General features: G+C 35.8%; 1 protein-coding gene across 1 annotated transcript in view; it reads right to left on the reverse strand.

The window, feature by feature from the left end:
* Positions 1 to 23,152: 23,152 nt before the first annotated feature.
* The window catches only part of LOC149139990 (uncharacterized), a 246,851-nt gene continuing 244,299 nt past the window's right edge, over positions 23,153 to 25,704 (reverse strand). Inside the window, exons 7-10 of the mRNA XM_089447038.1 lie at positions 24,238 to 24,296; positions 24,002 to 24,124; positions 23,815 to 23,886; positions 23,153 to 23,654 (exon numbers count right to left, since the gene is read on the reverse strand). Of these exons, the coding sequence (XP_089303164.1) occupies positions 23,599 to 23,654; positions 23,815 to 23,886; positions 24,002 to 24,124; positions 24,238 to 24,296 (310 nt within the window). The 3' untranslated portion in view covers positions 23,153 to 23,598. The remainder of the gene's footprint in view (positions 23,655 to 23,814; positions 23,887 to 24,001; positions 24,125 to 24,237; positions 24,297 to 25,704) is intronic.

The raw sequence follows: 25,704 nt of genomic DNA on the forward strand, positions 1-25,704 counted from the left end.
ATGTTGCGATTTATTGGTTACATCAAAGTTTCACTTTGTTATAAATGCTCTTTTTCTTTTTTAGTTAAAATTTAATATCATAAATGTATGCTAAATTACAAACAAGACAAAAAAACATAATGTTTACATATACAAATGAGTCTTTTCGGCACTTGTATTAATGAACAATAAGATTGTATTTCTTATGCTTGATTATTATTTAATAGAGGAATGGACTAATTTATAAGTTCATGATATCTCCTTTTTCAAAATCGGGTGAATATATTTCAAACTTTGTAAGGCACACAAAAATTAAAAATATTCAAACAGTATATGCCAACATGCCACATTTGTAGGTTGTCCTCTATAGGGTCTTAGAATTGTAAAGAAATTGTAAGAGAATCCTCAAGTAAATCTATGTGTTCTAAATCTTACAAAAGAGACATTAATTCTCAATAACCTTTTGTTTATTAGCCTTGAGGATTAGCTCAAGTAGTCATAAGCTAGATATGAGAACTCTCCCCGGAAAGTTGAGGGGAGATATAATCCTACTTGGCAATAACAATTGGTTGTTTAGCCTTCAGGGTTAGCTCATGTAGTCACAAGCTAGACATGAGAAGTCTCCCGAAAAGCTTGGAAGAGAGAAAGATACAAGCATGAGCTATACATGAGAAGTCTCCCAAAAAGTTTGGAAGAGAGAAAGATACAAACATAGTTCACAATAGTCCTTGGTTTCAGCCTACAGGGTTAGCTCAAGTACTCATGAGCTAGACATGAGATCTCTCACCCAAAAAATTGGGGAGATCACAAATTTGACTCCTTTGATCTCCTTGAGGTTGCCTCCATAATTAAAATCAACAGCATAGCCCCATTAATCATTCATGGATCATGAAGAACTATATGAAAAGATATACATGTTATCAAAACATATTTACAAAGAATTTGACCTTACCTATCAGAGCTAGGGTTTGATATTTCTTTTGTTTTAACTCTCTTTTTCAAGTATTTACCCAGTAACTCTGGTCAAGTCAATGTTTACCCCACAATTCTCGTCAATTTTAAATTTTTAGCTTCTTATGTTACACATTTTAAAGATGTACAGCATGCTTCCTCTCAACTTGAGTAACTCAAATTTTCACTCATATTCTCAGATTGCCTTGATGACGACACTAATGAAGTGCTCTTTGTCTAAAATTGTAGACAGTAAATTAAAATTCAATCCTTTTTCATTCTGATGGCCTTATCTTTGTTTCTTATACATCTCTATCAACTGAATCACCAGTAACAACTGTGGTGGACGAATCTTGCTACTGTTCTCATCTGATGTTGTTGTTGTTCTATATCAGAGTAGACATGAGAGATGTATTTCAGAGTAGACGAGAGGCATTCATTCCTTTGATGTGGACAACATCCAAGCCGCGAACAAGGTTGTCATAGCTCAGCTTCACAAGATCTCAAAGCTTGAATGTAGTTATCAAAATGGCTGCAAGGAGCCCTAACATGATTCCACCTACACCTACAAGCTCAAGTCCATGAGGACCAATGAATGCTCAGGGAAAATGAGATGATGCTCAAAAGGGTTGAGTTTAGGATTGAAATGAAAGACACAGAGGTTGACATGATTAGGGAATAGATTAAGAAAACCAAGGAGATGAATGTGAGATTGGAGAAGAAATTGCAGGAGCCAGAGATGGTTTTGAGCACTCTCTTGTAGCCAAATAGCCTTAGAGTATTGCATGCAAGTCACCAAGTGGAAAAAAGTGGGATGGTAGGTGGCACTAAATGAGAGACAATGGATTATGGATCAAGGCTCATAAACATTTAATATTATGGAAGTAATGCTAGATTAGTTTTAACATTACTTCAGTTGATGAAAATTACATATTTGAAAACTTTGCTTATCCGAAACCTAAGTCACCTGACACGAGGATTTGGGACTCATAGGATACAGGGATTCGAGTGTCGGATCCAGACACGTTGACCCCCCGGAACAGGGCACGTAGGATTCGTTATATATTATTTTATATATATATATATATATATATATATATATATATATATATATATATATTAAAAATTAGATATTTCTTACACAAATTCTCATTAATGATACAAATTCATTGATTTCAAACATAGATCTTCATCTAGATGTTAGTTTTACTGTAATGTAGATAGGTTCCCAACAGTTTTACTCATCAGATTCTAAACCACATAATGTCAATAGCATGGACAAATCATGCATACAGAGAATCACTGGCAGTGGAGACATTGGTGGCAGAATGCAATGTTAAAAGATAACATGTCTAATGGTATACAGGACCTTTAAACAAGCAAATGAACACAGCAAGATTGCGGAAATTTGAACTGGAATTTTATTATATGGATGCAGATATTACATATGAGATATTTCCTTACAGAGATCGACTGTCTACGCTTTTACCGGACTTTATACCGTTCGCAAGGAACAAGTATTACCGGAGGCTACCTGGCAATAGACAGACTCTGCCTAAGAAATTACAAACTCTCAGACTTTTCCTAATGGTTCAGCCACTTTAGGTTCTCACCAGTGCCGAACACACTGATGCGCAGGCTTCCAAACCAAACTCTAGGACTTGAATAAACCTTTCGTGATGCAAGCAGATCAGACACACTCGTCCGCAGATGCAGAGCAGGAAAAGTTTTTGACTCTAATTCTAAGACTCTCTCCCGACCCGAATGAATCTTACTTCACAGCTAGCTCTTATTTATAAGCTGGAAGGGAACAAGCATTCGTGAATGGACTTTGTACAGACTGATGACTCAAAAGTAAAAGTACTTAGACAAATCTGGGCGGATCGCCGAAAGCAAGATTCGGGCATAGAACAATATCGTCCTATGTTATCTCGTCCCTACTCTTTATCAGAGAGCCTGAGGCATGTGGGGACCGAATCTTAGTACAAACGAAAATTTACACAGAGGAAATTCATAAGTGAACCCTCGAAAGACTGAAATGACATAAAGGATGAGATTTGCAAATCTCAAGATTGTACAAAGTGGAGATTCCAGAGCGAGGGAATCCACGAAAGCTCGTCCAGCACCATAGTCGGCTGAAAAGACATCAATCAAAGGTGTAGTAATCAATCTGTGGGTAAGTGTAGTACTGGTAATTCCATCTTTCAATCAAGTAATTAGAATAATATTGTACCCACACTTCCTTTTCAGTTTCCCAAGTTGAATTATCATGAGGATCTGGAAGATCTAATTCATTAAGATTCAGGAAAGGGTTTAGTTCCGGATCAGCTTGTTGATGAAAATCTTCATAACTGGTACTTGGGATTATTTTTCTGCACTTGTAGTGATTCATTACAAACCATCTCACATGGCCACATCTTCTGACACCATTCAGAAAATCTGTACTGCTGATATTCACCAAATCTCTTATTGTTTTATCCAGTACCAAAACCATCATCGTGCTATTAGGACTGAAATTTGGTATTTTCATCATGCCCATGGAGTATGGTTTCATGATTAGTGGGGATAAGCCATATTTCTCCCACCAATCCATGAACCATTCTGGTACAGGGTCATCTTCTTCCATATCTTCTACTGGAGTATCTTCAAACAGAAAAGAGAACTGCAAAGAATAAAACATATTAGTGGAAAAATTCTGCATATTCATTGCTGTGTAGAAAGCTTCTTGCTGCCTGTCTGAATCATAATTTTCTCTGTGAAGATGATTGTCAAATCTTCTGAATGTTATATGACAACTGGTGATTCGGTTATCATCTTCATGATCTCTTTCAATCACATAAGCAATGCTCCCGATTTGCCTTAAATAATCCAGGGCTTCAAGGGCCTCATTATTTGCTTCATCTTGATGAGGATCTGTCCAAAGAAAATCAATCCCTGTTCTGTACCTGACTTCTTTTATTGGCCGCCAATCTTCATCATGATCTAGAAGGAGTGTATTTAGATTATATGAAATCCATCCAGATGAAGTCTCAATTTCCACAGTATTTTCATGTCTTCTGATGAAATTACATTGCAGACTCATTATTGAATGTTCAGATAAAAATTCTCTGCTTAACATATCTGCAAAACTGTTCTTATCTCCTTTGACGAATTCAATATCAAAATTATATTGGCTGAGGTGCATGATCCATCTTACTATAGCAGCATCTTCAAAATCACATTTATGAATAGCATATTTTAATGCTTGACAATCTGTTTTGATGGTGAATTTGGTGTAGATAACAAAATCTCTGAATTTTTCTATTCCCAAACAGACTGCTCTAAGTTCTTTCTTTAAGCTTGACCAATTTAATTGATTTTTGGCCCATAATCCTGATGCATACTGGCATATTTCAATCTCATTTTTGCTGCTGGGATTCTTTTGGCATAGTACTGCTCCCCATCCTTCATAACTAGCATCTGTCATAATTATCTTCTCCCATTCTTCTCTGATAGGGGAGAGAGGCTGAATTTTCCTGACTTTTTCTTTTATTGTTCTGACTGCTTGGGTGCAGTCATTATTCCATGGTATTGGATCCTTCTGAAGCCTTTTATTCAGCAATTTTCTTTCTTGTGCACAGTGTTTTAGAAACTTGGAAATGTAGTTCAGACTTCCCAAAAATCTCTGCAATTGTGTTTTATCCTTAATTTCATCAGGGAAGTGATCAATGAAATTCAAACTTCTTTGAATTACAGTATATGATCCATACTGAATATTGTAACCCAAGAAGTCTATTATTGGCCGAAATAATTTCATCTTGGATTCTGATAATACTATACCCATTTCTTTGACCCTGCGAAGAAAGATTTTCAAATGTTTGATATGGTCAGCAATATTATCAGAATGAATCAATAAATCATCAATATATTTTTTCAGGAAATCTTCCATTCCTTCAAATGTTTCATCCATTATTCTCTGGAAGGCTGAAGGAGCATTGATCAGGCCAAATGGCATGATATTCCACTCATAATGTCCTTCCGGTACAGAGAATGTTGTCTTCCATTTATCTTCTTCTTTGATCCCTACTTGCCAAAAACCAGATTTGAGATCAAACTTGGAAAATATCTTGGACTTTGATATCTGAGCAAGTATGGAAGATGGCTTTGGCAAAGGATATGCATCATAATCCAGAATATTATTCAGAGGTTTATAATTCACGACTAACCTTGGTTTTCCTCTGGCAATTTCAGCATGCTTATTAACATAGAATGCAAAACATGCTATGGGGCTTTTACTTTTCCTGATAAGCCCTTTCTTTAAGAGATCCTTTATTTCTTCTTTGCAAAGCTTCATCTGTTCTTCATTCATTGCCACTGCTTTGGATCTCCTTAATTTTCCACTGAAATCTTTTTTGAGAGGAAGTTCTACTTCCTGTTTCTTAATATGCCAGAAAGCATTTGGATCATCCGAACAACATTCTTTAAATTGAGCAGTGAGATTTGCTATCTCTGAAGCAAATTTTCCATTATCCAAATGTTCTTCTGTTTTTAGTACTTCTCTCTTTACTTCCATCTTTGCCAACAGGTTTTCCATTCTTTCTATTCTCTTAATTCTAATTGGAGAATTAGAATTGATAAATGGAAAAAAGACTTCTTTATTATCAAAATTGACAAAGTATCCATACCTCTGGGTCTTTATATCAAATTTTGCTCCATGCATGTTAAAATTCTGAAAAAATGGTGTCCCGAGGTACATTGCACAATCCAGTCCTGGAACAACAGGACAAACCAAATGAACTCCGATTTTTTCTGTAAGCAGAACATCAATTTCTGCTTCATGCTTTGTGGGGATATCACCACTTGCAGTGATTACCCTTGGACATGTTGTTGGCCTTCGGTGATGCATACCAACCACTGTATCACTTACAATATTTAACCTGGAACCAGTATCCATAAGAACTTTCCAGAATTCATACTGGTTTCCAATTTTTACCTTCATTTTGACACAATACATGACATCTCTATTCATGCTATTGCATCCAAAATCTGTTCTTGCTTTCTCTTCTTCTTCTCCTTCTTCTTTGCTATACTGCTGTTGAACTGGTCCTGAATGATAAGTCCAATTTTCTGTTTTTCCTGAAATAGGACCTTGTGATGAAGAGGCAGAGGGTGCTTGTGCATTTAATATTCTTAGACTTAGTTCATTGTGCCTTTCAACACACAATCTTCTATTTTCCTTGATTGTTTTTCGCAATTCCTTGATAGCTTGGTGTACTGCAGGCAAAGTCTGTGGCAAATCTTCTCCAAAATCTTCATTTCTAAATTGCCTAGTTAAAGCTTCAACAGAGAAAAGAGTAGCAGGAGGCACATACCCTTTATTTGGAGAGTTCTTTGGACTAGAAGGTGACTTCTTCAAATGTTCTGTCAGCAAAGATCTGTACATTTCTTTCATTTGCGGATCTGTAGCAGCCATCATTTGTGCAAAAATATTTTTACTGATTTCATCATAATCAGTCTTCATCATCCTGACTGCATTACATGTACAAATATCAGGGTCATCACAATCACAGTATTTACATTCTGTACAATGGGGATCATTACAGAATTCTTCATCAGATGATTCTTCTGAATCAACAAAGTTAAAGTCATTTTCAGATCCTGAATCAGAAGATACCAACTCATCACAGCTGCTAGGAAGATCAAAAGAATTTATCTTTCCTTTCTTATTTCTATACTGGACTTTCTTCTTAGAAGAGTCTTTCTTTTTATTTGGACAATTTGGAGCTGTGTGACCTTTTTTGTTACAGTTGTAACAAATTATTTCTTTGTCCTTAGAAAACATCTTTGTATGTTTGTAAGGTTTAGCTTTGTAATGTTTTCTTTTTGGTTTTTCTTGGGAAATCTGGGAATTCTTTTTGAAATGTCTTTTCCTCCTCTTATGCCCCTCAGAATTTCCAGCTTTACCAAGGTGCCATTGCTTGCAGAGCTGTTGATATCCATGTGGCTTTTTAGGATTAGTGGCTGCTCTTGCAATCTTCATTTGTGAACATAATTCTACAATAATTGCTTTTACAGCTTGTCTGATTATGCCAAATTTATAATCACCAACCTTCCCTGGTAGTTTATTGACAATAGCTGAAGAAACCCATTGGGGAAGGGATGCAACAAAAATTTCCTTCCATTTTGGCTCAAGAATGAGATCTGGAGTCAATGTATGCAATCTGTGAAGGAATTCATTAAAGTATTCATCAAAGTGTTGCATATTATGCAATTTCATGGCCAGCAGAGTAATGGTTGTGATATCATTGGTTATCTGGGGGAAACCAATGAAGTTGACAGTAATAGCATAGAGAAGTTTTCCTATCATATTGCTGACAGGCAAATTAGTAACAGGATCTATGTGAGTAGATCCATCTTCATTTAAGACAACAGCTTGTTCCCATCCTGCAAGGAGACTAGTACAGACCAATCCTTATGGTATTCAGACTTCATAAGATCTCTTCTATCAGGAGCAGGGTTCCAAGTAGTCTCCCATCTTGACCTGGATGATGTAGCATTGACTTGATCTTGATCATTATCAGATTGGTCTTGGTCTGTCATGGAAAAGTTATTGATACAATTCTCAAGATCTTCAATTTGTGGATCTGCTTCTATTTTGTGAAGAGTCATGTCAGATAATGATGTTTCTATCTTGTGAAAACTTGTATCATAACTTTCTTCTTCATCTTTAGTGTAAGAATCTTCAGATATGAAATTAGAAGATTCTGGTTTGCTGGATTCTTCAGTTTCTTTGGATTGCTTTATAGCAGGGTGTGGGCTGAAGAAACTGGGGTTTGCAAACAGGGAATATGGATGAGAGGAAGTAGGTGGGGTAGCGGCAAAACCTCCACAGACCACGTCACCTAATACATCGAATAATATAATATCATATTCGTAAAATGCATTTAATTCTTTTAACAACTTTACAGTTTCTCCCACCACATATCCTCCACACCCGGCTCCTGCGGGTGGACCCCCTGCTTCCACACAATCCACCCCTCCATAACCCTTGTGAATTACATCTTCGGGCCAAATATCCTCATAATGATAATCCTTGGATTGTAAAGTATCTATAATTGTAGGTATTAGAAATCTTGTAAGAGTAAAAGTACTATCGTGTTTGTGATCACACCCAATCTGTAACACTTTTTGACCACGTCTCGCTAGAGCGACTGAGATATTACAACTAGTTGTTGATTTACCGATTCCGCCTTTCCCGTAAACTGCTATTTTCACCGCCAATCCTCCTTTATCTAAATCTAAAAGTTATCTCTTTATTTCAAGGTTCTATATAATCGAATTATTCTTTTTTTAAGTAATACCTAATATTGAATGGTAGCAATAATTATAGATCCTATTGTATTTATAGGTCAATACCTCTAGGGTGGGGTGTCCAAGAGTAAAGGTTATAGAGCTAGGTGTTCTGATAAGGCTTTCCACAGAAGGAGTAATAGAATATGGGACAGAAGTCTTGGGTTCTGAAAATATAGTTGCAGATTTATAGGCCTCGACCCTAGGCTTCTTTTTCAAGGATTCTATCCCTTGAGATACTTCCCAGACTTGCTTTTTTACAATATCTAGGGAATTACTGATCTTTACAATTTCTTTTCCATGAGCCGAGGTAGCTTCATGGGTCTTTTTATCTATCTGTCCTGTTTGTAAAGATAACCTGTCAAGACTCTTAGCAAGAGCCTTATCATTTTCTGCCAAAGTAGTCACACTGCTATTCAAACAAACTGTATTGTAATCTTGTTTTCTCAGAATACTTTCAAGCATGGTCTTCATTTCAGAATTAGCAGTTTCAACAGTTTCAAACTTAGATCTGACAAATTTTTCAAGACTTGACAGAGCTAAATTTGTCCAATTAGTAGCAGCGACAGCATCTCTTGCTACTAGATTAGGATCATCAGCATGAGATGGAAGTAATTTGTACAGCTTTCCATCTTGGCTTCTTATCACAAAATTTTTCCAAGGGGGAAACTCTGTGTCTGTTTCTAAAAGGCTTCCATCAAGGAGTTCCCACTTGTGTTTATTTGGGGTCCCAGTCCGCATCATGTTTACTTGGAACTGAGAACAAATCTTTCTTAGTAGTTTTTCTCCTTCAATTTGAACAGCAATCAGAGATCTGGGAATGTTTGGCTTATTTAACATGCTCTGAATTTTTGGCTGAAAGACATGTGCTTTCAAAGGAGGAGGAATTACTACTGGATTTTCCTTCAACTTTTCTTCTACAAATTTTTCTGGATCCTTGATTCTTTTCTGTTTAGCCTGGTTTCTGAATTGTTTCATCAAGGATTGTTCTATTATATTTGCAGAAGGATAATACCATTCATAGAATGATATCCACTGATTTTCTGCCTTCATCCATTCTTTCCATTTTTCAACATTCTGTCTGTTGAAGGCAGGACGATCATCTCTTGGAAGAAGCATTACTTCTTCAAAATATAAATGTTCCTTTTCATGTGTAAACATATCCCAATTGAACATTTTCTTTTTCCATTGATCATCAGGATCATATGGACTGATTCCTTTAAAAATCTTTAAAAAGGCAACTATCTCTGAATCAGAAGGAATTTCTACATGCCTTGGAATTTTATCAATAGGATTTCTTCTGTATTCAGGAATAGGTGAAGAATCAACATAACCTAAACCATAAGTAGAAGAACTGGATACAGTATGTACAAGTAGTTCTTCTTGTGGATTGAAAAATACAACCTTTTTGTATCTTTCTTCAGACGAATCAGACGGAGGAGTAAATCTGATCATGTTTATCCTATGACGGTCTGATGACTCCCCATGTGGAGTTGGTGGTTCTGAAGAAAATTGACAAAAAGTTTTGGAGCAGTGTGGATGATCACAGACTGAGCTGAAAGGCTGAGATGGGCTTGGCTGTGAAAACAATCTTCTAATAGAATCATACACTACTTGGTCAATTACAAATTGTGGAGGTGCAGAAGTCTGACCAGGATGTAACTGACTAATTGTAGTAGGGATTGCAGAGACAGAAGTAGAGGGTCCACCATGCTGAACTGTGTTGACTCTGGGAAATCGTGTGGTAACCTTTCCATCTATCTCTGTTATTATTGACTGTGCAGCAGCAACAGGTTTCTTTGTGGGTTTTCCCCAATTGGTTACCCAGTCATCAGGAGGACATAAATCATTTCGGGAAACATAGACTGGTGCTACAGGATTACAAGATGAATCATACTGGATAAGAGTGACTCGGCCTTCATCTTTATCAGGGGTATGTAATACAGCAGGGATTGTTGTATTATAGAATCGGACACAAGTAATATAGAAAATGGCCAAATTTTTTGATTTTGTTTTGAAATTTTCATACCCAGCGGTCTGGATACCTAAGGTTAGGCATTGCAAGACATTTGGGTCGTCAAGTGCAACAGAGAAATCTGGAAAAACATCATACTGTACAGGGCCTTCAGCAAGGCTTGTTTCAATACCACCTATCATAGCTTGTGTAAATGTGGTCCATCGATTATCAAATAGGGCTGAGAATACATAGGCTTTTTGTCCTTTTCTATGTAGTGCATTCAGTCCTATCCTCACCATCCCCAGATGGACATACTGATAACCGGCTTTAATAGCTGCTTTGATATGCTTGGCTTCTAGAAGAGATAAGGTTAACATAGCATTCAATGTTAAATCTGCTTTGATGGATTTCTCTTTGATTTTGATTTGACTAAGGGCACGGAAATTAAAAGAGGATAAATTTCTATATACATCATGCGGTGAAACTGGTGGAAGTTTCCAATTAACAGAGGGATCTGTTTCTTCTTGTTCTATGATAGCTGAATTACCAGAAGTAGATTCAGATCTACATAACCCTTCTAATCCAGATTTTAATTTTTCTTCATCCTTCATAGTTCTAAAGTGCTTAGATCCAAAAATAGATTCAGAAGATTCAGCTGAAGAATTTCTAGAAGCATCCATTTTAGAGTAGATAAATACCCGTTCAAAAGTCTTGCAGAAAATGATGAGAAGAATTGCGGTCTTCTTCTGAAGGAGAAATTGCGGCAAATTCTCATCCAACGTCTTCAACGCTCTCCAACGCCAACACCGGCAACAACGAGCTCAAACGCTATTCAAGACTCAAACGAATTTTTTCAACTCAAACAATACTTGGCTCTGATACCATCTCTTACAGGACCTTTTAACAAGCAAATGAACACAGCAAGATTGCGGAAATTTTGAACTGGAATTTTATTATATGGATGCAGATATTACATATGAGATATTTCCTTACAGAGATCGACTGTCTACGCTTTTATCAGACTTTATACCGTTCGCAAGGAATAAGTATTACCGGAGGCTACCTGGCAATAGACAGACTCTGCCTAAGAAATTACAAACTCTCAGACTTTTCCTAATGGTTCAACCACTTTAGGTTCTCACCAGTGCCGAACACATTGATGCGAAGGCTTCCAAACCAAACTCTAGGACTTGAATAAACCTTTCGTGATGCAAGCAGATCAGACTTACTCGTCCGCAGATGCAAAGCAGGAAAAGTTAGATTTGATGATATCTAAGGTTGTGCTAAAATAATATAATATATACTTCGACTTCAGTAATCTGATTCTGTCCACACTTAGTCAGTGTTATTAGAACCAGAACCAACCAACAGTCAGACTGGTACAGAACCAGAATAGGCCCGTGAACCAGTCTACTAAAAAAACACAAAATATGCAGAATTTAATGATTCACACACACACACACATAGGTATATCTTAACCATTAGGCACCAATATGTAAAGTTTGCGCATTTCAGGGTTTGGGAGTGAGGAGGAAGGGTTTTCTCTTTTCCCCTTATTTTTCATTCCCCTCCCTGGAACCACTGGTGTTCCCACAATCCATTAGTGTGTGAATTGGTGTGAACCAGCTGGTGTCAGTACCAAACCAGTTGTGAATGGGTCTGAACTAGCCCCCTGATCTGGTTCAGCTACTGGTTTGAAGACTGAACATCTGTACCAATGTGGATCAACTGGTCCTAATAACACTCCTTGGTAGTGCAATCATGACAAGGACTAAAATAAATCGAGTCTTGAAAAATCCTTATGGGTACATAGCTGCCAGTACGGTTCTAACAAAAATAACCCTCATAAACCCTCACAAACCTCATAAACCCTCCCTCATAAACCCTCACAAACCTCATAAACCCTCACTTTTTTGGGATTTGAATCCCAAAATCGGGACACAATGTGTCCTAACGGGACACGACTGGGATTCAATCTTGTCCTATTAGGACACGTCATGTCCCATTTTTCGATTCGAATTCCCATCGAATCGTGTTGAATTCGTGGGATTCAAACACGTGGGCTGTTTTGGACTAATCTAGTTTCATAGTCTAAAACTTTATAACCAAAAATAATACATACAAAAGCGTGAAGCCTCCAATGGGGTCATATAAGAGGCTACGAAAGGAAATTACTTAATTTTGGTTAATTCCACGATATTTAAAAAAAGTCAAAGAAATAAATATCGTTCAAAGCGATATGGATCGTTATATACCTTGCTTCAACAGGTATAATAAGGTAATCATATAAGTGATCTTGTCATTCAGTCTTCAAATCAAATAAAGGTATCAACAACATTATTCGCATTTCTCAGAAGAGAAAATCAAAAAGGTCAACAAAATTTCCAAAAGTTATTAGTGAACCATAAAAGTGATTCCAAAATTATAATAAACATGTGCAATAAGTATACCATAATTTAATAGGTAACTTATAGAAACTTTTCATTCCAGATAAATCCCCTCTACACACATGCAACTATTACTCTCCACCCCTAACAGAGGGGACAACCACTTCATAAAACTTTAAAATCACCCAATATGTTAAGAAATTAAAAAAAAATGTCAAGTAATAATGTGTTCTTATTCTAATCAATTTTCATTAAACTTACACAAATTTAAGAATAAGGTTTATAGTTTCTCATATTTTTAATGACATTGTGAAAAAAGATAAAATTTGTAAGCGGAAGAAAGAAACAATAAACAAGAGAGAGTTGTCGCAATTTGCAACAACTCCACTGCAAACACATGGTCAGTCTCGCATGAAAAAAAAAACAAGAAAGAAATTATTTAAACGTCCACGAGGCTAAAGATAGCCTATGGGACATATTACTTCTTCATCTGGTTGTTGTATTCATCCCTTTTCCTGTGAAGCCTCACAATAAACACTCCCAACTTATTGACATACCCCTCATTGAATAGATTATCCCAAGAGCTACCTACCAAAATCTCTGCATAACTTTCCCTTTCGTCTTTGAAGACCTTGCATTCTAAAATGAAATGTTTTTTTGTTTCCACTTTTCTGGAGGAACTAAAAATGCATACTCTTTCCTCTCACACTTCTTTTGGCTTTTTCTAGTGCCCTATTTCACAACAGACTTTATGAGAATTAGTCATCAACTGAGTAATAAGAATTTTGGCTCTCCAAGAAATATTGACCTCTATGTATGCTTTTTGTTGATGATTATGAGTGAGATTAAACACTTAAATATAATACTTTTTCTTTCTCCCTAGCTCATTATCCCAAGTACACTTGTGGAATTTATCCATAACAAAATAATTTATCTCTTTATTGTTTATGGAACACATGCTCAAGCAAATATCTCATTTACTAAACCATTTGTTATTTGGTTGCATCCAAGTCTTCTTTTTTTTGCACAATATGTCATTAAAGAAAATCTTAGGCCATCTTCCCTTTTCCATTTTCTCATTTTTTTTTAAATACCATATGACTCGCACCATAGCAATTGCTTCAATAGGAGCAACCCCTATTTCACTTAACAAAATAGCATAAGGAACTGCACTTTTAATTTTGAATTTCTTTGTAACCAAACGCTTCTGAATTTTCTCAATTTGTTTCCACTGCATGTCGGATGTATTGTTGGCCCACAATTCACAACCATAGAGAATCATCGGAATCACTAGAAGCCCAAAAAGAGTTTGAGTGGTTTTCCAATGCCATAACTCTACCTCTTTACACCTATTTTGAAAAGCATATAATGCTTTTCAACCCCCCGAAGTTCTTTTCTTTCTACAACCATCCCAGCTTAGATTTTTGTTGAAGTCAATTCCGAGGTATTTGTAATCCGCAACTTCTTCCAGAATGCTTTTTTCAAAGTAGAACTTATGGTGGTTATGTTTTCTTGTTTAGAGAAAACCCCTACTTTTGTTTTGCTAATATTGACTTGCATCCCCACCATTCTACAAAATTGGTCAAGGGATAGTAAATGCTCTTGCAAAACAAGAGCAGATTTAGCAATTAGAATAAAGTCATCTACATACAAAAGAAGCCTTATAACAAACTTGCCCAAATGAATACCATCACCCCCTAGCGAATTTAGCCATTCCTCAAGCTTGTCGATATATAAACCAAAAAGGGTCAGGCACAATGAGAAACCTTGCATGACCTCGATATTACTTCTAAAACTTTCAAAAATGTCTACAGAAGTTCTAATTTTGACTTTCACCTCTTCATACAACCTATGCACAACTGCTCTCAAATGTTTAGGAACCCCAAGTTCCTCCATTCTATGCCAAAGCTTATCCCTAGGAATCGTGTCAAATGTTTTTTTCTGAAATCAACAAAGAAACAAAAGGCTTCTTCCTTTTTCTCCCAAACTTTTTCAATGATGTGCCTTAAAGTTATACAATGATCAATTGTGCAATGTTTAGATCTAAAACCGGCTTGCCCTTTAGCACGCTTATCTCTTTCTTCTGCCCACTTGTTGATCTTATTTTCTAGCATGCTTCCAAATACTTTGCAAACAAGGGGTTTATCATTATGATCCTATAATTGAAGGAATTATTAACATCACCACTCTCAAAAGAGGTATTTCCAGACTAGTCAATCTGTGGGAAACCCTTGTTGTATGATGTTGCTAAAAAATTTTGTAATGTGAGGTGCAAGAATATTTAAGCCCCACTTTAAATACTCTACTTAGAGTTCAGCTAAGTCATTTGCTTTTCCAACACCCAACTTCTTGATACTCATCTCTACTCTCGCACCGTGAAGAGTTTAGTATCAGTGTTGATCAAAGGAGGAGGGTCAACCTTGAGATCCTGCTCGTAGAGTTGTCTTGCATAGTCAAACCACTTAGAAGTTGCAATACTATTTTTAGTTTGCATCTTTCTCAGTTCGAGCTCCTTCCAAAATAATTTGGGGTTATTTTTCCCAAGGAAGATTAGTTCCTCCCTCCTTGAAACCATGAAATCAACATTTTTCTTTCTTAATATCTTCTTGTGAACTTTGAGCTTTATGTTATCCTTGTTTGACTCTTTCCACCTTCTCCTTGCCTTTCTGCATTCCTCCTCAAACCAAGCATTAACTGGAAAGCAATTTGTTTCAGACTTCTTAATTTTTGCTCTTGTACACTCTGCAAGTGCACTTTGAATTAAATGTGTTAATTCATGACTATGAAGGTCGTGAATTGGGATTTTCTCCTTCTCAAAGAGCCTCTCTAGCATCATTTTGAAGGTGTTACAATTTTCTGGAGTCAAAGAATTATGCCCTTTGTGATATTTTGTTGAGCACGCTGAGTTTTTTACTCTTAATTGTTTTTTTCAAGCCCAAGAAAAACTTAAATAAATTGGTTTGTGATCTAATTTTAAGTTCCAAAGTTAATCTCCAATCAGAACTTCCTCCATTTTTTCACACAAACCATGCAAACAAGTTACATAATCTACTACACTTACTCCATTGTAAGTATTGCAAGTGAAATTACCAGACTTTGCCCATCTAGTCAAACCATTGCAAATGACTAAATCAAAAGCCCCACATAGAGTAAGAAATTGTTCACCAAAGAGATTGCATCCCTTGTCCTCTAAACTTCTTTTCCACTGATGATTACTCTCTTCAATAGGCCAAATAAGGTCACAGTCTTCTTTACAAAAAACAATGTTAGCTTGCTCACTTGTAGTCCTAGCATTGAAATCACCCACTATAAAGACTTCACCTAGCTGAGAATATGTTGCAATATCTACTTTTAAGGCTACAAATGGATCTTTCTGGTCAAGCCCTCTACTTTTGTATAATTTTTAAACTTGTGGCGCAAAATAGCATGCTGCAATTCTGATGTGATTTCCATTTTCTGATATGTTAAACCAAATGAATTGTTTATTTGAGTCTTCTTTTTCTAATTGAATGAAACAACCTTTTTCCCTCACTAATACCATGATTCCCTCGTATCCTTTGTCATTCCCTGTTGCCTTGTTCCACACTGCCATCTTCCAGTTTCCTTCAAACAAAGGTGTCTTGCACCCTTCATGCTCATGTGTTTCTATGAGGCAAATTATGTCTTTATCCTCCGCAATAGGCCCTAACCCAGGTCCTCATCTCCATGGGTAACCTTTGCAGTGCCAACAAACTAATCCTAAAGAAACCTGGGTATGACTTAATTGTTATTTTTTTTGACATGCAAAACTCACAGTTGAGTCTTTGTCCTTGCTTTCCCACACTAACCTTGCTTCCTAACTTCTTACTGAAGAGTTTGTTGTTTTTTCTTTATTACCATCTTGTTGCTTTACCTTTATAAATCTATGCTCTCTTGCCTTCATCTCTTGTTTCCCTAACCTTTGCCATTTCCTCGCTCCTTTCCTCTTGTTGTCTTACAGTTAAATCTTCTTCTAGAAAAAACTGAGAACCCCTCAAGAGATGCTTCTTGCTTAGAATGATATATTTATCACGCAAGCTAGGCATGATGACTTTTATGGGCCTGGCTCTCTCACCGTTAAACTTACCCACCCTCCATGCTTGGCATATTTGTCCTTGCCATAGCAGCTTGTCTTTCCAGAAGTCCCTTGCAAGTTCAAGAGTACATTCATTTTCCCATAGTATTTCACCCCTTTAATAATTAGGTTTGTTGCTCTATCTTGCTTTTCCTTGCTTTCTCTAGCTTGCATGTTGCCAACTCGTATGTTTGTTTCTCCTTCCCTATTAGCAGAATTGCTAATAACTTGAGCCCAAGTTTTGGAAACTTTTGTGGAATCTCCTTTCCTTTCTTCTCTTGCTTTCTCTTCATGGTTGTCTATTTGGGCAACCGCTTTCCTTTTATCTTGGGATGGTTTCGCATTCACCACCTTTGTACTTTCCACTAAAAATTTCTTCATGTTTTGCACATCAGCCTTCATACGTTTCCATTATGCCTTCCCTATCAGGAGAGCTTCATGTAGCAATGTCACTTGCTCTTTCAAAACTTTATTGCTTTTTATTAAAGCCTCGTTTTCAGTTGTTATTATATGAATTTTATGATCTCTTTCCTACTCTTTAACTTCTAAAGCCTCCAACCTTTGTTTTGCATTTAACAATTCTTTCACATAAAGATCAGATGACCAGATTAGAGGTGTGGATGTGGGACTATAGAAAACAGAATCAACAATGACTTTTCCTCTAGGCTTGTTGTTGCCACATGCTTGCAGAGGGGACTTGTTTGAATATTGCTTATTGCGAAGGGGTCGAGTACTTTCGCTTTGAGCCCATTTTTTCCTTGTATTCTCTCATCTTAGACGGGCTAGTCTTTGTTTTAAAATGCCCTGTTACTATTTCCCGTTGACCCAAACCCACTTCCCAACTTTGGTTGATGAGGAAATTTCCACTTGTCCTCTAACTATCTAGGATCCCTAGGTTGGTCAAGCCATTTCACCATGGGATGTTGTGGAATCCATTTCCATAGTCATTTGGGGCTACCTGCTACTCACACACGATATTGCCCTCTATCCAAGATTCTGAGGAAGGTGAGAATTTCGCCTAGTTATTTCTTCAGAATATATGTGTGTGCGCGGAAACAACAAAGATGCAAATGTTTTAAACATTATGAAAATAAAAATACATCAGAGGATAGAGACATGTTGAGAGAGATTGTAGGTCTTATTTTTGAGTGGTCCAAAGAGAAAGTAATCCCTAGGATTAATCTCCAATGCTATAAGCATATGCAAAATGTAATTTACTTTTATCTCAGAGAAATTATGTTTTACTCCTACGGGAAAAAAGACCATGAAACACAAATCGGGGCACATCTGCAAACAACTTTTTATTTTTTTGGAAAAAGAAAATTATTGTCCTACGTGTCAGAGACATCAGGACACATGCTGCCCAAGTGTCAGACATGTGTGGAATGTGTCTTGCATAAGGCACAGGTGCCATAAACCTCAGAGACTCAGAAAGCATATCCAAGTGTTCAACACACTAGACAAACAACACCCAAGGTTGGGAGGGTGTGCGCTGTTTTGTAGCTATGGAGGATTTCAGTTTTAATAATTATGCAAGTGGTTATGAAAGCTATGTTGTCGCACAGATTGTCACGACAACGCTCAGATCGGGGGCTGTCACCCTGATCCCCGATCTCTCCTTTTAAGCCGTCTCCCGATGCTATGGGGGGTAGACCCTATGGGATAAAGGAAGACCAACTGTGGACCAGTTGGGTTGGGAGACACAGCAAGGCGATTTAGCACTTGATTGATTTAGAAATTAATGTACTAGTGCCTTATCGAGTTAATGATTAAATGATTATTTGTTAAATGTTGCAGAAATATAAACCATATAAAACAATCATTTATCATCAAATAACCCAAGCAATGCAAGATATTCAATAAACTCCACACTTTAATAATGATCCAGCGATTAAATTTTAAAAGATTAAATGCTTTAAGCGACCACAAAATTTAAATGCTGACCAGCTACCACTTTCATATAGCCAACTTGTAAATAAACATTTAAGTGCATTTAGCTATAGAAAAATACCACAAAAAGACACCAAAATGATTTTTCAAATTTTTGCTAAGCTTTTTTCAAAAAAAATTAATATATATATATATATATATATATATATATATATATTATAAAAATTAAATTTAAAACAAAACAAGATCTAAAATTTAAATCTAAATCTAAAACTAACACTTTATAATATATACATAAAAAAGGGGAAATTCTAAATTCTAAAAAAAAGAAACTTTTTATGGATTTTTTAATTTTTAATTTTTGACTTTTATATATATAATTTAAAATCATAATAAAACCTAAATCTATTATAAACTAAAGGAAATTTAAAATTATTAAAACTAAATCTTAAATAAATCTTAAAAGATCAAAGCAAAATCTAAAACTTAAAAACTTTTTATAAATTTTATAATTTTTGATTTATGAAATTAGGATCAAAACAAAACTAAATTAAAACTAAAAGCTTAAAATAAAATCAATACCTAATCTATAAAAAATGAAAGTCAAAATCTTTTCCTTTTTTTTAAAATGACATTTTAAAGTTAAAACAAGACTAAACTTTAAAAAATCAAAACTAAAGCCTAACCCAAAGAAGACTAAAACTAAGAATATACTCTTTTTTTTCAACCCCATAGTCTTTCTTTATTGCACAAAAAATAACTATAAGAGAGCTTTTTTTAGCACCAAACTCTCAGATCCAATCTGATCTCAAATGACCCGACACCCTATTTAAAGGACAAATTCCCAACGGCTAGTTCGAGTGATCCATGTCAAACTAATCTCGACCATCGATGAGGATCAAGATTTCTTTTAATCTCATCCGTTGAATTTTTAAATGCATTTTAATATATTAAAAAAATAAAATTCTGCATTTATTTACTCAAAAAATTGACTTTTTATTATTTTATTATTTTTATTTTTATTTTTATATTTTTTTTAATTTTTATTTTTTTATTTTTCTATTTATTTTTTTATTTTTTTAATTATTATAATTTTATTATTATTTTTATCTATTTTTTAATTTTTTAATTTTTATTTTTGGATCTTCGAACTTAGCCTTTGGAAAAATCACTAGGACTTGGGACTTATGAGGGGATTAAAACATTTTATAACCCTCAAGACACTCTAGGTCATGACTTTTACAATTTTACATCTCAAGGGGGAAAACCCATTTGACATAGACCCTCATAGACCACCCAGTTATGCGACCAAATATAATCTAGCAGACCAACACACTAAAATTCCCCTAAGATTCTGATGACAAAATTCATTCCAGCTTTGGAGTTAGGCTGAAGGAAAACTCTGCCGATCATGGATCGGTGAGGGAAAAAACCTTCCGGAACATAGATTATCACTAGAAAATCAGGTCTACCTAAGCAATTTGCATACATGACTCATATCTGCTAAGATTATTTACAATTTACACATGCGGATTGGATTTACAACATAACACAATTAGGCTGATGATGACAGTCGAATGGCACGGACACGTCGAACAAGCACTATCCCTTTTTGCGAAAAAAGAGGTGTACTGCTATGGGTAGTTGACACATGGTCACCAAGCTACATCATTGCCCATTTCTGTAAAAGTATGACATGATCTACTCCAATGAAGTAACTCTATAAGCGTGAAATGAGGGAGAACAATTGCAGATCTTAACAATACATTGTAGATCTCACAGAGACTTAGGTTCATTCATCAATCTGATCGAATCTTCAACGTCTTTGGGTCATCAGATTGATTACTTTTTATTTGTAAGTCAGTTTTATTTTTATTTTATTTTTTTATGAGCTCTAGCTAAGCTCAACACTCAGACCTAACTCCATACTTTTTAGGCACCCATGTTATCAATGCCTTTGGAGGTCAGCACCAGCGACTTATGATTACTTCATTCCAAGGGGATAGACTTCAGTACATATCACCCGGAAGGTTTCTTTCAGGTTTTGGCTTATTTGTCAAACTAATCATACATCCTTTGGCTATATCAGTTTTATTTCTGAAGAGACTCGAATAACATGTACAATATCCTTTAAAATCAATTCTTATCTACCTGAAATGTAGTTTGACTTCCATAATCTTGGAAATAAGACATTAAGATTGAAATCTCAAGCAGTCTACAGCCTAGATAGCAATTATGATCAAGATTTAAATCCTGGACTGGACAAAGCATTTGAGAAAACATTGGTGGATTTATATTCATCATTTAGTACTAGTCTAAAAGGTTTAGGCTCAACAGAATTACTGGGGAAGGGCATTACCTCAAATTTCCTCATGAAATGGGAACATAAAGTACACAAGAATGCATCTGTAATGTGCATTCAATACAATTTATCACTTGTCAATACGCAGTTATTCGTACAGATCGGGCAAGGAAGCCATACATCGTCTTATTTGTTTCTAACTTTCTATGCTAGTAACATTTAGACCCACCCAGACCCATGCTGTAATGCCACTGTATTCAATAGTATCTACATATTAATGCATTCATAGAAAAAATATCATTTACCTTTTAGATATTCAAATTTTATGTTTTGCAGTAATTATTCAGCGTGTCTCAAACATTCAAACCATAATGAAATAATATATTCATGTTAAATGCCAAATATCCCATAAACCGTTTTTCCAATATCCAAAATAAAATAATGTTATGCAAAACATTTGTGATGGAATAAATTGTGGATGCCTTCCTGATACAAAAGCGTAACATAAGAGCTATCTAAACCAATGTTGTGAACATTGGCATTGGGATAAAATCGGCAAGGGTCCGGAAAACCAAAAAAAATCATAAAAATCGAAAAAATATCGGTAAAAATCGGCAAACATTGGCAAAATGAAGATACCAAAAAATATTTTTAAAAATCGGCAAACATCAGTTAGGCCAAAAAATTGTGATTTTGAGATAAAATCGGGATGTTATTGAGATGTTCACAACACTGATCTAAACAGCATTGGTTTTGGACTTGAACGAGAAGGGCTGTGACAGGCCATCAGAAAAACTTCAACATAGTTCAAGTGGTCAGCACTGTAAAGAAACATTTGTGACTCCTCCGCTAATGTGGTAGGACATGAGAAGACAACTCTTTTTAATGGCACGATGTAGGGAACCGCCAATATGAAATTACTAATAAGATCTCAATAGAAAGTTTAATGTCTTGCAATGAAATTAGTAATAAGATCTCAATAGGAAGTAAGATCTTGACAGAAAGTTAAATGTCTTCCAAAATCCACATGCCTGTTCAATGCTGGAAACCACTGTTTCAAGTTAAATAGTTTTAATTAATCAAGCTGCCTTCATTTCCCCCCATTTTGTCTGGTAATTTCAACTATGAATTCAAATAACTTTCCACTAATGTGGTAGCACATGGGCAGACAACTATTTTTAATGGCACTATGTAGGGAACCACCAATATGAAATTAGTAATAAGATCTCAATAGAAAGTTAAATGTCTTCCAATGAAATTAGCAATAAGATCTCGATAGAAGGTTAAATGTCTTCCAATTGTTGATTTTACTAGCAAATCCAAATCCATTTCTGTTCAATCAACTTGAGAATTTGCACATGAAAGTCAGTAATGAAAAACAGAGAAAATGGCAGGTCAGAGAAAGAGAGAGCTTGCAAGAATGGAATTGAACGAGAAGGGCTGTTAGAGGCCATCAGAAAAACTTCAACATAATTCAGGCTGGCACTGTAGAGAAACATTTGTGACTCCTTGCAATGTCTGTTCAATGCTGGTAACCAACTACTCTGATCCCCGACAAACAAGGTTTCTCTTTATCCAAAGCGTTTTTAACTAAGGTTTTTGAATAGACTGGACCAATCCCAGGGCATAGCTTTTAGACCTTGCTTTAGGGACGAAGTGGTCATCTTACTTCTTTCTTTATTGGACAAAGGCACGTAGTGATGGGATGGATGATGTGGGAGGAATCACCTGGTTCAGAGCCAGCCGGAATAATTATTGTCAGTTGCACAAATTGGACCGCAGCTACCAACTGCTTATTTAGATTCTCAGAACTGCCCTCATGAGCTACAGCCAGACTCCTGACCTCTACCACTTCTTGAATTAATCCCTTACTTAGTCGGTACTTACTGCTACAGACCCTTTCTGATCCAGATACCTTAGATCTAGCTATGCTTGCTTGCTGACCTGTGCTACCTATTCTATTCTTTACACATTAGGGTAGGCATAATATCATAATAGTAAGCTGAGCTGCCTATCTCGCTGTGAGCGCTACCTAAGCACTGTTGAAGGCACTCAGAGAAGAGTGAGAATAGTCCTAGATAGGACAGTTTCAAGTTAAATGGTTTTAATTAATCAAGATGTCTTCATTGCCCCGCATTTTGTCAGGTAATTTCCACTAGGAATTCACGAAACTTTCCACTAATGTGGTAGCACATGAGCAAACAATTCTTTTTAATGGCACGATGTAGGGAACCGCCAATATGAAATTAGTAATAAGATCTCAATAGAGAGTTAAATGCCTTCCAATGAAATTAGTAATAAGATCTCGATAGAAAGTAAGATCTCGACAGAAAGTTAAATGTCTTCCAAAATCCACATCCATTTCTGTTCAATCAACTTGAGAATTTGCACATGAAAGTCAGTAATGAAAAAGGCAGAAAATGGCAGGTCAGAGAAAGAGAGCTTGCCACGGAAGATGGAAAAAATAATCTATTAATTTGCAAGAATGGACTCCAGCAAAATGAAAAACCAAACTCAGAAGACTACTAAGTGTCCATTCAGTTTATACACAATTCTGCCAACTACTGCAGGTGCTTGAGATGCAAATTAGCACCATTACAAAGAGCTACACGTGGCTAAATTTCCATACCACCCATTGGTCATTCCCATATCAGCTACAATTCCAGCCCAGGCAGTGGTGATTTATAAAAATGGTTCCCTTTGAACGCTTCTAGCCATAGTAGAAACTCAGAACATATCGTGTAGGGTTGAAGCGAGCAAGTACCACTAAACATACCATGCACAAACATATACTGTTCATGTTAGATCGAAAAAATAAAACACAACAAACATTGTATAGTTAGCTGAACAGAAAACTTGAAAGTTCGAAACCAAATTTGAAAAGACTGAAAAAAATATACATTTGCAGGCTCTCTGGATCACTTACAGAATGGAAAGAGAATAATAATAAAGCCAATAGGGTAGAGGAAAAATGTTGTCTTATCCAAGAAGGGTAACACTGTAGCACATGCACAGAAATATGTGAAGTATTAAAGATAAAAGTATAGAAATAACTTTAAAAATGGAACCTTTATTCAGTTCAGATCTGATAACTTTTATCAAAAGAAGCTTACCATCATAGCCTAGAAAGTTCAGGTAATGGTAGTAAGAGAAGGCTACCATAAAGAGCAAATTTGACAGTAAAACGGGAACGAATCCTTGTGCAACTAACAGAGGTGAGACAAAGTATTGAATCACTGCAGGATAAAATACAGTTGTACAAATCAGAAACATAGTTCTACTAGAGGAAGATGCAAATGAACATGTGAATTTCTATAAACACGAGATAATTGGGCTTTATGAGGATTACCATAGAGTGCAACAAACAGCGGGAAAAATGAGTTGCAATGTACATCAAATGCATAAAGCCTGGTTCCATACAGCTCACAATATTAGAAATGACAAACCAATGACTTACTCAGTTTCTAATTATATGATTATTTAAAGAGAATTCAAAAAAGACATACCAGCATTTGTAATTTCTTAGTTCTAAATCACTCACTTCATTTCACTTCCTTACAAGCATCAAAAAAAATCTAGAACCAAAATTATCCATAGGGGACCAACACCAGAACAAAAAGTAAATCTAAGATGAGCCCTTTTCCAAATTACACAAACAGCTATGATTTTAATGTATCTTCTTCTTTTCAGTAAATGATCAGGAGAAATTGCATCAAGCATCCACACAAATGTAACAAGTTGATTTAAGTTGAAGTGATATCATTATTGGAGCACTGGCTTGTCATTAAACTGATGACAGTATAAAATCAATGGGGTTCCTCTGAATGTGCAATATCTGTCCGCCTAACCAATCTAGGGATCGAGATTCAGTTCCTTTCCTCGAAATTTTGGAAAAAATTCATAGGGTATTTGCAATAGATGGATGTTTTTTCTTTGGGGAGAAACTCATTCTTCTTAGAAAAAAATCAAACATTCTGGTTGATTAGAAACCTTTTTATATATCATCAGAATTTCAATAATTTCTACAGGCAAGCTATGCCTTGTGATTGACTTACAGTTTTATATATTTATACTAGTTCATATGGTCTGTTTATCACTGCTTTGACTGCCACCAGAAAAGTCTCAAGGTGAAAGAAAGATATTGATCTAACTAATTGCCAAGATTCTTGTGTTTCTCTTTATTTCTTATGTTAAGTAATAAAGCTTGTGGATGGTACTAAAGGATAGGCACATTAATTTTGTCAAAAATCGAAGTAACTATTAGCAAGATTCTTGCGTTTCTCTTTACTTTTTATGTCAAGTAATAAAGCTTGTGGATGGTACCAAAGGATAGGCACATTAATTTTGTCAAAATCAAAGTAACTATTAGCAGATATGTTGTAAACATGTTTACTGAAATTGCATAAAAGCAGATACACCAGGAGCAAAGCAACCACCAAGTCCTAACTAGAGTTATCAGAACCAACAAGTTTGAATCATAGTAGCAAAATTCAAACATGAATAGAACTCGTACGATTTGGTACAGAAAACATACATAACAAATGTCAGAAACAAAAATAATAAATAATAAAAAATAGTTAGTAAAGGGTGCATACTGTACATACCCCCCTCACTCGTGAGCAGTTGATGCTATATAGTGCATCATCTGAGCGACATTATAATTCATTCATTCATTCATCATATTCAATAACAATTATTTTCAATTCATATCAACAAGTGTTCTTGTAAAATTGGTATCAGAGACAGAATCATCCTTGCAACCCCATGCACTAACACAACAACCAGCTGTATGTTGTTTCACTCCCACTATCACATT

The sequence above is a fragment of the Pinus tabuliformis genome, chromosome X (genome assembly GCF_031772625.1).
Source record: "Pinus tabuliformis cultivar Carrire ecotype Pingquan chromosome X, CPIR1, whole genome shotgun sequence".
NCBI classification, from domain to species: domain Eukaryota; kingdom Viridiplantae; phylum Streptophyta; class Pinopsida; order Pinales; family Pinaceae; genus Pinus; species Pinus tabuliformis.